Genomic DNA, 15,660 nt, shown 5'->3' on the forward strand with positions numbered 1-15,660 from the left:
GTAAGTGGTACTTAGTTGTTAATTAATTTCCAGATTGGTACAATATTGCGTCGTATTTAACATTAAATTATTATTTCTTAATCATAATGCTTAATTATTATAACGATGCCTGGCGGGACTTGAACTTGCACTTACTGGATTCGCGCCAATGCGCTTCAAAAATATTTTTTCTGTTAGCCGGCTTGCACATCACAACTCGCCTCGTGTGCCTAACCGCCATAAATCAAAGCTTCCGAGAACGGGCAGGCGGTGTTCCTTGATAAAACCTCGCACATCTGCCTAGCGATATCGACATTCGCCGCATCGGAGAGTCTCTCGTCTGCCATTTATATTGTGTTGATTATATGAACAAACGTCAAACGCGGTGACCAGCAATGAGCGAGCAATGACAGTGTAGACAGAGATAGAGACAGAAATGGCCGATGGCCGCGGGCTGTGCGCTTGCGCGGAGTCGACTTTTTTTAGATACAACATGCAGGCTGTAGCAAAATGCGACATGTTGCATGCAGGATCGTCGCAGCATCGAGTTGCATCGGCCAATCTGCGAAGCTCCATTTGATAACGTTTGTTTCTTGGTTTACGATGACGTCACATCGACGAATTCGTCGTAAGACGCATGCGGCGAGTTTTGATGTGCGAGCTCTCTTCGGTAGGTGTTTTCAAATTATGTATGTCAATATAAATAATGCTACATTCTCAAATCTTGCGGATCATTTGTTGAAAAAAGAAATAGTTTATTAAATTATTGTACATCAAGAATGTACATTAATGATAATATATTTCGTTTATATTCGTATTCAATACACTAAATGATTATTTAAAACACCATAATTATTTCATAAATTCATTTCGTATTCATTTTTATTGGCTCCATATTGGGTATGGATAATTTTCTGACAGCATTAAAATTATTGTTAATAATTGTAATTTGCAAATAACATGTATTTTTAACAAATCGTAAAATTTTACGTTATATATTTGCTACGATATATACGTTATAAAATGATTTCGTGTATACATAATTTGGAAATACTTCTGAGAAATATATAACCATAAAAAAAAATCGTTTTGAAAAAATACGACTCCCAACAGGATGCGAACATGCGCCCGTCGGGATTCGTCTCCATTTAACTAACCAATATACTATAATATGTTTCTTATGTAATTGCGACAAATTTAACTAGATATTAGTTTTTACAATACTCTGTAATGCTTTCTAAATTGCGTTACTTATTGGCAATCGGCTATTGTATTTTTAAATCAAAGTATTGCACCAAATTTTTATTATAACGTTCTTGCACTTGCTGATAATTTTTTTAATCAACGGATAATTCACAAGATCTAATAGTATAAGTTTACTTTATTGAACATACTTAATTTCAAAACACTTCTGATAAATACATTATTATAACCTTTAGAAAAAAACATTTTGAAAAAATCACGTATTTCTTTTCTAGTGATTATATATTTCACAGAACTGTTTTTAAATTATGTAATTTCGTATATGTACTATATCATTATCATCGGCAGTACAACCCAATGTGGGGTCTTGGCCGCCTCCAGAAAACGTCTCCACTCCCCTCTGTCTGCCGCAAGCTTTTTCCACAGCCGTAGTCTCAGGGATGCTGTGTCTCTTTTTATACAGTCCAGCCACTGGAGTCTAGGTCTCCTGACCCTCCTTTTCCCTTCTGGTCTGTTGAAGAGAAGCCTCTTTGGTGGTTGGGTGTCTTCCATTCTTGAGACATGGCTTGCCCAACGAAGTCGCCCCACTTTCACGTGTGAGACTACAGGGGGATCTTCGTACAACGCATATAGTTCATGGATATGTACTATATCATAACGTATAATATATGCTTTACCATTTTATACTAAAAAAATAAATACTGTCTGATGTGAACCTTATCTTTACAATATTTTACGAGAAGGTATAATTTTTCATGCCCACTTTTAAATTAGAGGTTTAATCGATAAAATTGCTATTATTATAAATCCAGCACCGCTCGTGTGTCCTTCAGGGATTCCTTTGTAATATATAATAACATATGTCCGCTCTGCAAAGTGATAATACCCTCACCTTTACGTCCAACATCGCTGAGTCCGACAACGTCCCAGTGGATATTCGTGAGTTCTTCTTGTAACTCTTTAAGTTTGCCATCGCTGGACAATGTTCTCGCATTAGGTATAAGTAGCAATGGGCATCTGTTGGCAACGCACAGGATCGAGAGAAGTGGAATCAGCTTGGAGAGGCCTTCATTCAGCAGTGGATAGATTCAGGCTGATGATGATGATGATGATGATTGCTAATTATCTCATGAAATTAGTTTCTTATCAATCCATACATTTCGTCTAATTTCAATTAAACACAAGCAACGTGTCGACGTAGCATTATATTACTTAAAGTAGGAGTGGCCTGCACGCAATATTTATCTTACTCCAGAACCACCTGACATTACATTACAACTCAGCATTAGCCATAAGGTAGTTAGTGGGAAAGGGTGGAGGTTGGGTTCTATGGAAGCAAACCTGTTTACATTGCGTTGCTTCCGACCTAAAATGAGACCGTGCGACGCGAGAGGATATCCGTCGTATTAATGTATCTATATTTATTTTGTGACAAAATAAACAACACAAAATTATATTCTGTAGCTTTATTTCATATAAGAATATTATGCATTTAATATTAATGTTGCCCACTACCCTTTCGACAATAACGTAAAAATATATTTTTAATGAACTATTATTTTTATTCAACGAATAATTCACAAAATTTAAGAATGTAACATTTCAACTATTGAAAATAGATAGTTTTGAAAACACTTCTGAGAAAATATATTGTAACCAATGGAAAAATAGTTAATTAAAAAGTATTAGCAAAATCAAGTAAGTTACAACAAAAAATCTTGTGTGATGAAATGATGTGATCCGTGACGTCGGTTAGTAATTAAAGTAATACCTACTTTGATTTACAAATACAAAAGCCGATCGCCAATATAGCTCAATTTAGAAAGCGATTCAGTGAGTATTAAAAAGCATTAGTCAAAATTTGTCGTAATTAAGTATGACTCATTTAGCATAGTGGACTATGTGCGTGGGCGCGATACCTAAGAGATACAGGTGCGATTCCTGCGGGGTGTCTTACTTTTTTCAAAATCTATTGGTTATAATATATTTTCTCAGAAGTATTTTCAAAATTATGTATGTAAAAATATATAGTATCACAATAATGATTAGTATCATCAGATGAAGGCATTTCTAAGTTGATTCCATTCGCATCGGTTCAGTATATTGTGTTTCTATATATATATTTGCATAATTTAACCATTTTTTTGATCTAGCTATCAGACATTCCTCTTGGGTATCACTGGATAACTAATTTGTCTAGATATTATTCAAAATGTCCTAACGACGAATGCCAATAATAATATATAAATAAAAGAAAACTGTCAATGATAAAATAAGAAGAGATATAGAACAAAAAGTGCTATTAGGGTGGACAGTATATCGCTACTACCTAACCATAAACAAAAAAAAACAACCGGAATTTTCCATCGACTTCCATTGTCATAAGCAAAATAATAAATTCTTTAATCCAGTTGGTTTAGGACGGCTTTGTGGTCATTTAGCATAGCTTTTTTGCTGTTATTGTTGTACAATAATTGCTTTAATGTCCATTTAGATAGAAGGAATAAAGAGTTAAAAAGACAAGACAAAAGTTACAACAGAGGCATGTTAACTATTTCACCGCCCACTATTAATTAAGTTATCGAATCACGTAAAATATATAATAATTTTAAACCTATGACAAATGTTATATATAATCAAAAGTAGCTTATTTTAATATATATATAGGGCTTTCAATAAAAACATCATGTAACTTTTAAGTAACTACTTATTATGATTATATATTGAGAACAAACTCTGGTGTTCCTCAAGGTTCAAATCTTGGCCCAATTTTGTTTTTAATATTTTTTGATGATATTGTCAAAGTTATAACCAATTCTTTTTGTTTGCTATTCGCAGATGATCTTAAACTTTTTCGAACTATTGAAACCCCATTATGCTGTGCGATGTTGCAGTCTGACTAAGATGCTATCTCGCAATGGTCTATCTTAAATAAACTTGAATTCGCTACCTCCAAATGTAATATTATTTCATTCAATCGTTCAAGGCACACCTTATTGTTCCCATACACATTGTCTGGTATAATATTGAGTAGGGTAACGGAGATAAAAGATTTGGGAGTATTGTATGATACAAAGTTCACTTTCAATCAGCATATTCTTAACATCAGTACTAGATCTAGCAAAATGCTTGGTTTTGTTATGAGGGTTTCAAAATCATTTGAAAATGTCCGAGTGCTACGTACATTATACGTATCATTTGTGTTGAGTATTCTTGAATATGCCAGCATTATTTGGAGTCCTAATAGGTTCATGCACACAATTAAGCTGGATCGAGTCCACAATAGATTTCTTAGATTTCTCTACTTAAGAACATACGGGCTCTTTCCTTATGATAATGACAATAAAATGAATTTCCCGACTCGTTTTCTTCTGGGTATGCTATCAATGCAATCCCTGTCTACCCGAAGAGTGATTGTTCTTTTAAAGCATTTCTTTTTACTTCTTCGTGGGTTCATTTACAATCCGCATATACTGGCAAATATTAATTGTCATGTTCCCACCAATATCACTCGCAGCTCCACGGTCTTCAAGATACCTCGTCGCAGGACAGATGTTATGTTTCATGATGCTGTGTATCGTGCAATTAGCTTATTTGATGGCACCATAAAGGTTGATTTGTTTTTTATTAATTGTATAATGTTTTTAGACGTTTTAAATAGGATAAATTTATAATTGTATATATTATCATATTTCTTTAATATTTACACATGCTGTCTTTTCCTCTTTCTTGTCATATTAGTTGTTATTTGTAATTAAGATATTTTTATATATTTGTATGTATTATGTATTATGGCGCATTGGCCAAAAGCTGTAATGCCGTAATACTCTTTTTTTATAAATAAATAAATATTTTTTTAAATTACAAAATCCACTCTTTGTTGGAATGTAAATAATATGTACGTATTACAAGAATAATGATTTACAAAAAAAAAAACGTTATAATTGCCACATCTAAATATAACATTATTAATAGATGTATTTTAGATTTTATATAACTCATATATATTTAAAAGAGAACGTTTTAAATGAAGAAAATTCAGAAAGAAGTAAGTATAATATTATATAAAATTATATTAATTTATTCTTTCTTTGCTCATTGTTATTAGAATAAAATCAGTAATAGACAATTATTTCACTGGCAGCATAATGAATTTATAATAACAGACATTTAAAATTCTAAAAAAACGCTACAACTTTTAAATGAGCTCCATTATAAAAAATTCAAATTTTACTAATCCATGTAATTTATTTTTTACAAAACCATTTCGTCTTTCTTTTCAGCATACAAATTTTGATACGGAATTGCGAGAAAGGAGTTTATAAAAGTATCAGAATTATAAACCAATTTGTCCCATTCAAAACGCACACCCCAGGGAGCCATTAATGAAAAGAGACGTCATGTTTTTTTTAACGTAAATTAAATATTTATGTTCGTTTGGTGAGTCTATACATTTTATAATGATTTCATTTTAAAATTCGTGATGACATTTGAATAAATAATTTAGAAACTAATTCGAAATAATTATGTTGCTTAGATTGTATTTTATAAATTAATAGAAACACTGTTTCATTGAATTATTAATAAAATACTAATATTTGATGTAAAAAAAAATTTGAAGGCTACGCGGTTGAACTATATTTGAGACAATACTTTCCAAAATACTATATTTGGACGTACAATACTTTACAGCATAAATGAATGATGTAGATAGGCATTTTGTATATAATAACTCAAATTCGGTAAAATGTTGAGCCTATAATTTAGTTATACACTACCCACAATCTCAATACAAGATGGTCCAAAGTCGAAGAGCAATGAATCGTGATATTTGGACGTACAATACTTTACATTATAGATGAATGATGTAGATAGGCATTTTTGTATAGGTAATAACTCAAATTCGGTAAAAATTTGAGCCTGCAATTTAGTTATGCACTACCCACAATCTTAATAGAAAAGAGTTCCAAAGTCTATAAATCGTGATATTTATTTATTTAAGAATACAAAACATTGTGGACATAAAAAATCTAAATTCAAGACGTACACAACATGAGATTTACATTAAAAGTCAAACATTACCCTCACAAGAGAGAAGAAGAGAATATAGAAATATATAAATATATATATAATAACAATAATAATAATAATTATAACAAAAAAAATACTAAAACATACTTAAGTACAATTTAATACAGAAAAATATAATTTTTGAAAACAAAAAACATACAATTTTATACAGAAAAATACAGTTTCAAAAACAAAATGCAAAATACATCATTGAAAATGTCTATGTCTTTAGGGAGCGCATTTACTAATCTTGCACCACTCGCTAATGGTGCCTGATAGGCTTGCCACGAGGAAAGGGTTTCAATCCAGAATAAATCATGGCTGCGACTACGTAGATAATTGACAGGCGCATGTAAATTTTAATTCATTGGGGCACCAGGATTGGAAACCATCCCTCGCGATAACAGGAAAAAGTGTTTCAATATCAGAAGAGACCGACGAGAGTCAAGAGAGTGAAAAGTAAGCATGCCTTGCAGAAAGGCAGTCGGAAAATAATCATCTGACAAATTATCGAAAGTAAAATATTTAAATGATTTAAAGTAAAGACATCGAAGAAATTTCTTCAGGACGCGTTCTAAAATGAGCTTATAGGACATGGGATGATAGATTGTTGATATAACACGATTGAACTTTAGACATGGCATGTGAATTTCGATCAAATACTGGATAATCTCATTAAAAAATCTCTAGTAACATCTAAAAACAAAAACATACCGTGCTCTAAAATACACTGGATTTACCAATTGATTAATTCTGACGAAAGCAACAAGCAAAGTATAAAATACTTGGGGGAAAAAATGAATGTGTTATGTTGCGAGCAACATGCGATAAAATTGGCTCTCCATTTTCATATTCGTCAATATATATATATATATATAGCAACTGCGCACGGAATTCTCGTCATCACTGTAAACCACCTCATACCCACATAGTCACAGAGTTACTCATTAATTATTAGGTGCATCCATTATGGCTTGTCGTTTATACTTCAAAATGTATGATGCACTAAAAGTTAAGTGTTATCTGGCGATTTTTTGTATATTATTAATAAAAATTCCATACCCTACTCTAAATAATTAATCCAATCTACTTTATCCACAATATCTGTGTGTACTGAATATTATAAACTGTTTTATTTTGTCACGGACTCAATAATATAATATTTAGTAGCTTGTTCGGCTATCAACCGAAACTTTGGTGGCTTGACTCTGACCAAGGGGGTTTTTTGTTACCCATCAAATAAATTCACTCTGCCGGCAAAATTTCTGTAACGTGTATAACAAAGTTTGACTTTAAAATGCTAGAATATGTCCTCGAGAACTGACAATGGACCTATGTATTTATATAATCAAAAACTATCAAACCTATCTACGTAAATGCTATAAAATATGATAGATGTACAAGAATGTGTAGAAGCAAACTTGTTTAACATAAATTAGGCCGATATAGATTTTCTATGAACAAAAAACCCCTGCGTGCCGATGGAAGGAAGTCAATATGTTTGTATGGAAGACAAAAGGTTTATTGCTGTACTAGGGAATAAACTTTGCTAAGTTTCAGTATCGGGTTTTTACCCTTCTAACAACAAATATTGCCAACATCGAAATATAATAATATATTGTCCTTTGATTTATATATTGTCAGATAATTAATTAAATTGTAAATTATTTTTTATTAAGCCAGTACGTAGTTTAAAATGCAACTAGCTATCAAAACTAAATATTTTGTAGTTGGAGTTCAATTTGGTTTTTTCTGCATTGGAGCTGTGTACAAGTCAAGTTATCCCAAACTGATATAACTGTAAGAATTTAATAATGAAAAATAATAATCTTATAGTGTGATCATATTTTTCATTAATCTACTAAATGCAAACTAATCACAATTTTATATTAGATTTATGTTGAAATAAGCTATCAATAGAATGCTTTCTTTTTTTAACGAAACCATAGAATTTTTCAAGAATGTTTTTGAATTATATTTAAAAGCAAGCGCATGATAACTGTGACACGAAATTAGTATCCTGCCTACGAACTAGGCGCAAAGTAACTGGAATACCTGTAAAATTAATTATTTTAGTCCGAGTCAATCGCAATAAGACGTAATATTTCAAAAATTCAATTTCTAAGTGAAAGAAAAGATTATAATATTAACTTCTTGTGCAGGATCCCGCAGACGAATTATATAATGATAATATTAAATTAAATAATACTTTGATATCCCTTCATTATTATATCCCACAATTCCTTTTATGGACCCTGTATATTTCGACACATATTTTTGATTCCGTTTGACATAGCTTTTTAAAAAAATATTTAAACTAACATGAAATATTATAATGATTAAAATTAATCAAAACTCAATTTATACATAGTAAATTTACACTTCTGTGCTCTTAGATTTATTTGCATGGGCTGCACTGCGATCAAAAAGTGCATTACTTTTTTGTTACAAGCGTAAAAAGAGTTTTTTTTATACATCAAACGATAATAATTGTTTTAAATCATTAATAACTTTACGATATACATACATCATAACAAAATACCAAAACAGGTCGCCATTTTATTTATGCTGTTATTATTTCTACAGATGTTAATTCAAAACTTTCTAGTATTGACATAACATCAAGTGCTATAACATAAAAAGTATAAATTAATCATTTTCGCTATATTCTCTCGTTGTCAAATACATATAGACACACCTTAAAATTTAACTAATGTGTAATGCATAGTAAATATTTAGGTATGTCATCATCACAATATAGTATTATGGTCTTTTTTTCTCATTCCATCACTGTCGAGTAAATATTATAAGGCTTTGGCATTTTATTCGATTCTGACTTCATGTATGCAGGCAACACTTGGCCGTGTTCGTTTCAGATAAATCATTCACCCGGGTGTTACACACCTACCAAGTATGGACACGTAGATTTTCTCAACTTTCTTAAATGTTCTCACATATTAGTCAGACGTTCCGTGTTGTTTTTTATACAACATCAGAAGAATAAATATAATAATATTGGTAAGTTATTAATTGTCAGTAATATTCCTAAATTGTTTTATTATATTTTTTTTTTATTATATATATTTTTATTATATTATATTATTTTATTATTAGGTATATAGATGATTAGTGATGATGATAATATTTCTCATATTGATCGTTCTCTCTTGACTGAAAATTATGACCATCCTGAAATCCAGTCATGTTCAGAGTCTCCACTCTTCTCGGTCCTCTGCTTCTTGCAGGCCTTCCGCCTTCCTTGGAAGCTAACCAAAACTACCAGCCTCTCAGGTATCAAAAAACTGTAGAATGCGTCTCCGAAACATTGTCGAGGGCCGTTTCCTTGCTTGGAATTTCAATGATTGAGTCGTTCGTCGTATGCTTTTTTCAAGAAATACAAACCATTCGGCACCAACACCACATTTCGTAGGCATCAATTGCCTTCCACTTCCTTTCTTCATGACTCGACACCGTATAAAAATATAGAAAACACTAATTTTTGCACAAACCATTTGTATGGCAATTGAAATTCCTCGATCCTTCCATATAAGACGTGTCATCTCATTTTTCGCAATCTGCATGTGCCTTCTTAATTCTGCTTCACATCTGCTTTATCCACTACTGGTTGATCCAAAATATACAAACTCGTCCTCTTTTTCTAATTTTCTGAGTTTACTTGATGTGGGTAGCAGGTTAGATTAATCGATAACCATTAACTTGGTCTTATCCCCATTAATAATTCCTATAAAATTGTGTTTTTAGGGAAAATATTATTTAAGACACAATATTGTATATTGTTATATATTTTTCCGTTTCAAATATTTTCATTAATACAAAAATGTTGAATCTTCTTCTAGACGGAGCCTTCAATGGTTTCCATATAAAAAATGTTTCAACACAATTTTAGTAAGCTATCTCTTTTTTTAGAGGTTGTATACAAAATTACTTCAACTGTTCATATGATATACGCGCAGCGGGTCTGGGGGGTGGGTGGAGGCGCAAGACGGGGTGACGGACCGAGGGAAGTGCTCGTCCTATGTCACTATTTTCATACATTTAGGCTCCGTCTCTATACAATAAGGTTTTCTATAACGATCATTAATTATTTATAATTAACATTCATTACTTAACTTATAGTCATGAAAGTTATAATTATAAATTTTGTACTTTTTTTCACTTTCCAATTTAAAAACAAATAATTACCATTTTCGTCCACTAGAATATTTTCAACTGATAACAGTTATGAAATATTTTAATATCTAATTAATTTATTATCCGCACACGCTACTGTTGGGAATAAAGTTTTGAATTATTCGTTGAAAATGAAATACAAAGTGTCAAAAAAATGTCCCAGAATGGTGATTATTTATATAGCAATACTAAAAAATATATTTATTTTGATTTTTAATGTTTACACAAATTATTACTAGAAATACACCTTGCCGTTTTAATATTTTTGATTAATTCAATGAATAATTAGAATTTATTCATAGGAATTTTCCCCAAAGAATATGCAGGCCCCAACAATTTGAGATCGGCAAAGCCTTATCATTCGGACAGGAAAAGCTTTTTGCGGCTTCCGACAGAAGCCTTAATTCGCTTTAATGATTTTCTAGTACCAGAATATTGGAAAATTTGAAATAAAAGCAACCAATTTTATTACGAAAATCAGGTTCATCAAATAAGTTGTTCAACACAATAAATTTGCTTTGATAAGTTCATTGTTATGTGTAAATTATTAATACAAAGTGCTTCTATCTTTGTGATCACACAAGTTATCCATGACATGTGATTGTAACGTGTTTGAACTGGTGTATACTCCAGCAGCAACATGATATTATATGGATACTATTCGTGGCTTTATCGAATTGCCTTTCTCATATGTATGCTTACATACTGTAGTTTAAAAATGCTAGAAGATATCAATATTTTGCCACGTATTTTTTTCGACTTATACGTGGTGTAAATAATAACTCTGCTATTATTGGTAGTATTGACTTGTGTGTCCCTGATAACTATGTTAAAAATCGGGAGCATCAATTGTTTGTTCTCCCAAAGAACAGAACTAAGCCATGCCAATGATGCCAGTTGGGAAGGCAATAACTTTGGTCAACCAAATCGCTTCGGATGTTGATAATTATATTCCACATACGTGAGGATGAGTATAGGTAGACGTTGTTTTATAAATTCTGATTGCTTATCTCATTCGGTATACTTGTTCCGTTGTTCGTTCATTGTAAGTATCTAATTTCTATTTTTTCTATTCACACTTTTCTACTGTTTAATAACTTGATATTGATGTCTTTCTTTTTATATCATATTTCTTTATTTCTAAATAATGTCATCTTATGAATGTCTTAAATTAATAATTTGTAATGTTCACTATAGTATGTAAAAAAAAATGAATTTGAAAATATAACTTTTCAAAATGCAACAGATGAAACCCTTTGTGATGTAGTTAGAACATGTACTCGATATAATGCTCCGCAGGGTTATGGCATAACCGCATAGATTCCGTCGTCGTGGTCGACCGCGCCTAATCCTGCAGGCTTGTTACAAGAACGGTTTACTCACTGTAAGGTCTGTAATTTTGTCATCCAAATAAATATGAGTCTTGTATTTTCTCTATGTTCCGATATTGAAGCATAACAAATTGAAGGACGTCGGTTAGTAATTAAGGAATTAATTGATACCTACCTTAATTTAATATACTAAAACCGATAGCCAACATTATAACGCAATTTGATAAGCATTCCATGTAACAACCACTAGTTAAAATCGTTGTAATTAAATAATATTCTCGTAGCTTAATTGGAAAAGAAAGCATACTGGCGCGAATCCAGCAGAGACAGGTTCAAGTCCCGTCGGGTGTCGTATTTTTTCTCTATAAAATGATTTTTTCTAGTGTGTGCTTGAGATGTTTTAAAATAATGTATATTCTATATATAGAATGTTACACTCTCAAATCTTGTGTCCTATTTGCTGAAAAAAAAAATAGTTTATTGAACGTCAGAAAGTAGTATTTATAAACATAAAATATTTAATACGCCTTCCACCAAGCTGATAACTAAGTCTTGCCATGGATTAAGGCTCTATCGATACCTGTCTAGTACGCTGTTGTCATGCAGTTTGATTTTGTTACTTGGGCTGTTCATTTATTTGAATATTTCTCTGCTGTCAACTACATTCTGCCGCCATACGAGTAATTGAATAAATCGAAAATAAATATCGAATTTTCGTATATATAATTATATACCGTTAACTCTACCACGACGCTATAATATATATCAAAAGGCACAAAAGATGTCATGGAACTGAAGAAGACGCCATATATTTGAAGTTTGTCAATAATATATACCTAAATTAGGAAATCAAGTAAGTAAAACATTCTCCACTTTTAATTTAAATAGATTTTTGTTGTACATACTTTAAATATAATATAACGTGGACGCCAAAATATATTTATCTTACAATGATTGATTTTGAATTTTAAAAAAAACTCAATATATTGCAAAATATTTATTCACTGTAGTTCATTAGGAAGAACAATAAAAATAGTATGAAAAATGCTACAAAGAGTTTTTTTTTGTAGTACTTACAGTAATAATTTACTTTCTAAAATACGGATGGTGGATAAAACACAAAAAAAAAACGATAGAAATAATGAGCTCGGAAAAAACTGAGCTATTATTAGCGAAGTAAAAAGTGAAATACAAAAAAGTTGGAAATAAACCATTAGATTTATATATATTTTTGTGGTTGTACTCACCAAGTGCCACTTGACAGTGTCTCTCCATCGGGCTTTGTAAAATTTCTCCATATTTCTCGGCGTCAGGGCTGTCGGCATCGCATCCCTCGATGAGACTCTCCACACATTTCGAAAGTACTTCTATCACTTGTTTTCTTTCTTCGTACACATTTTTTCGGTCGTTGGTTAGGTCCCTGAAAATAAAAACAATTTTAATTGCTATTGTGAATAATATAAACATACATAGAGAGAGAGTCTATTGTTTGGGCACCGCATCAGTTGAAGTATGGCCTTATGGTCGAGAGGGTTCAGAAAAAAATTCTTGAGACTCCTTTACTTGAGGTTGTATGGATACTATCCGTGGCATTATCCAACTGACTTTCGCTTAGGTATGCTTACATACTGCAGTCTGCAATTTACCAACCTACCTACCACTAGTGATGCCAATTGGGAGAGCGATAACTATGTTCAACCAAATTGCTTCGGCTGTTGATATATTCCACTTGCGTGAGGTGAGTTTAGGTAGACACTATTTTATAAATTATTAAAATAGAGTCTCCTCGGTCCAATTCGGTCTACTTCTTTGAACTACTTGAATAATTATATTTTCACTGCGTTTAAATGTTTATATTATGTTCTCTTTTTATATTTTTATTTTTATCCCTTATAATTACTTTTCTTTTTCTTTCTTCTTTATAATACTGCTTTATGTCATGTTGTGAACGTCTTAAACTTATAATTTGTAATGTCCACAATATGTAAAATAAATAAATTTAATAAAGTTTGATAGTTTTATTTAGACATTATAATCCGACACAGTGACCGCTCGGCCATCGTGGGCTTGTAATTTGGTAGTGATAAATAAAATAAGTATAGTATAAATTTAAATGTTGCTCAAGTAATATATTATAAAAGTGGAATATGATTTTCATATATTACTATAAGAATGTAATTTTTAAATAAGTTGTAGCGTTAAAATAAAATGTTGGAACCTTTTTAACTCCACCCCAGTATGTAATGAGAATAACAATAAATTTTATATAAACAGCTTGTATAAAATGATTTCTTATTGAAATAAATAGAATTAAGCGTGGTTAAAAAATCATATATAATATATATATTATAATCTCAAAATACTTTGGATTTTTATATTAATATATAAAATTATATTATAATATAAATTATTATAGTGATGTTGATTTTTTTCTCGTTTGAGCTCTTTGCACAAGACGAGGTCTAGATGTAGGCTTAGTACTCAATACAGGGACATTTTTAACGCAGGCATGTCATGCGGGAAAATGCGTAATAAATATAATGTAAGTTGCATACCATCCTCTCCGTTGGTCTATTCTGTAGTTGGTTCCCTCTTGTATGTACCAATTCTTCAAGAGTTTATCGTCTAGTCTTAAAGTCTCACATTTTCCAAGCAGGGATTCGAACACCGACTGTTCGATTTGCGAAGGTAGCGCGGCTTCACTGTTAAAACTTTCACTACTGCACAGCCACTGTAAGGTAAAGCAAAATAATATATTATGATTAATACGGTTACGGTGGATTGTATTTTCGTCTATGCATACTTCACAATTATATTACTATCCAACATCGGCAAGCTGTCTGCAAGACCTAGCGAGTTAGACTAGCGGCCGCCAGTTGGCTCTGCTAGTAATTAATGAAATATTAAACAGGTATTTGTAGTCTGATTTGACGCATCATTGGTCTTCCCAATTTGTATATAAACTCTAAAACAGTGGTTCTCATGTGCGGCCACCAGAGGATTTTGTTGTGGCCACAGAATAATATTTCAAAAATTTATTTATAAAATTATGAAATTGGTTAAATTTCTTTCCACGCTCAAATTATCCAGATTGTGTTCTTGTGATGAGATCATGTGTGAAATAGTCCGTTTCTGACTTATATTGGTATACAATATCACGCATTTGTTAAATATGGGACCAAATATGGAGAGAGATGGATTGTCTATAAATAAATTGATCCATTTTTTTAGTAAATAAGATTTAGCTTTAATTTTTTCGATCACACCAAAAGTGAACTTTGGTGCGGCCACCAGACGTTTCCATAGAATTGTCAATGTCAATTGTGCGGCCACTGCTCTAGAAGCATTTAAATGTAAGAGAACATTGATAAAAATTAGACGTATTTTATGTAAATGTCACTGGGTTTAAATTAAATGAAAAATTCAAACGACCGCTATCGTCAGCTAGATAAGTATTCGAGACAGTCTGTCTTTGATTTGCATGCGTCGTGCTAATTGAAATTTATGTGGTAGAACTCCACTATAACGGTTTTAGCTTTTTTAAATTATAAAATTATTGTTTTTAATGTTTACATCTATTTCGGGGTATAACTCCATCCTCAAAACTATATACGTCGGTAATTTCGAATAATATTGTATTGTTATTTAACTCACTTGCAGAGGATTATATAATATCATTTATAAATTTATCACACACAAAGGGTATTTTCTCCCTAACATAACCTACTATTAAACATATTATACATAATTTTGAAAACACTTCTGAGAAAATGTTTTATAACGAATAGAAAAAATCTTTTTCAAAAAAGTAAAACACCCCGCAGGATCAAACCTGCATATCTCGGGCATCGCGCCCGCCGCTCATAGACCACTATGCTAAAGCTGC

The 15,660-nt window shown here is 31.6% G+C and overlaps 1 protein-coding gene across 1 annotated transcript in view; it reads right to left on the minus strand.

Annotated features, from left to right (window-relative positions):
• Positions 1 to 15,660, minus strand: part of LOC147068583 (uncharacterized) — a 435,171-nt gene that overhangs the window by 220,904 nt on the left and 198,607 nt on the right. The window contains exons 5-6 of the mRNA XM_085953004.1: positions 14,330 to 14,505; positions 13,022 to 13,194 (exon numbers count right to left, since the gene is read on the minus strand). Of these exons, the coding sequence (XP_085809130.1) occupies positions 13,022 to 13,194; positions 14,330 to 14,505 (349 nt within the window). The remainder of the gene's footprint in view (positions 1 to 13,021; positions 13,195 to 14,329; positions 14,506 to 15,660) is intronic.

Source organism: Rhyacophila brunnea, unplaced genomic scaffold (genome assembly GCF_057557595.1).
Source record: "Rhyacophila brunnea isolate RB1 unplaced genomic scaffold, BYU_Rbru_1.0 scaffold_3, whole genome shotgun sequence".
NCBI classification, from domain to species: Eukaryota; Metazoa; Arthropoda; class Insecta; order Trichoptera; family Rhyacophilidae; genus Rhyacophila; species Rhyacophila brunnea.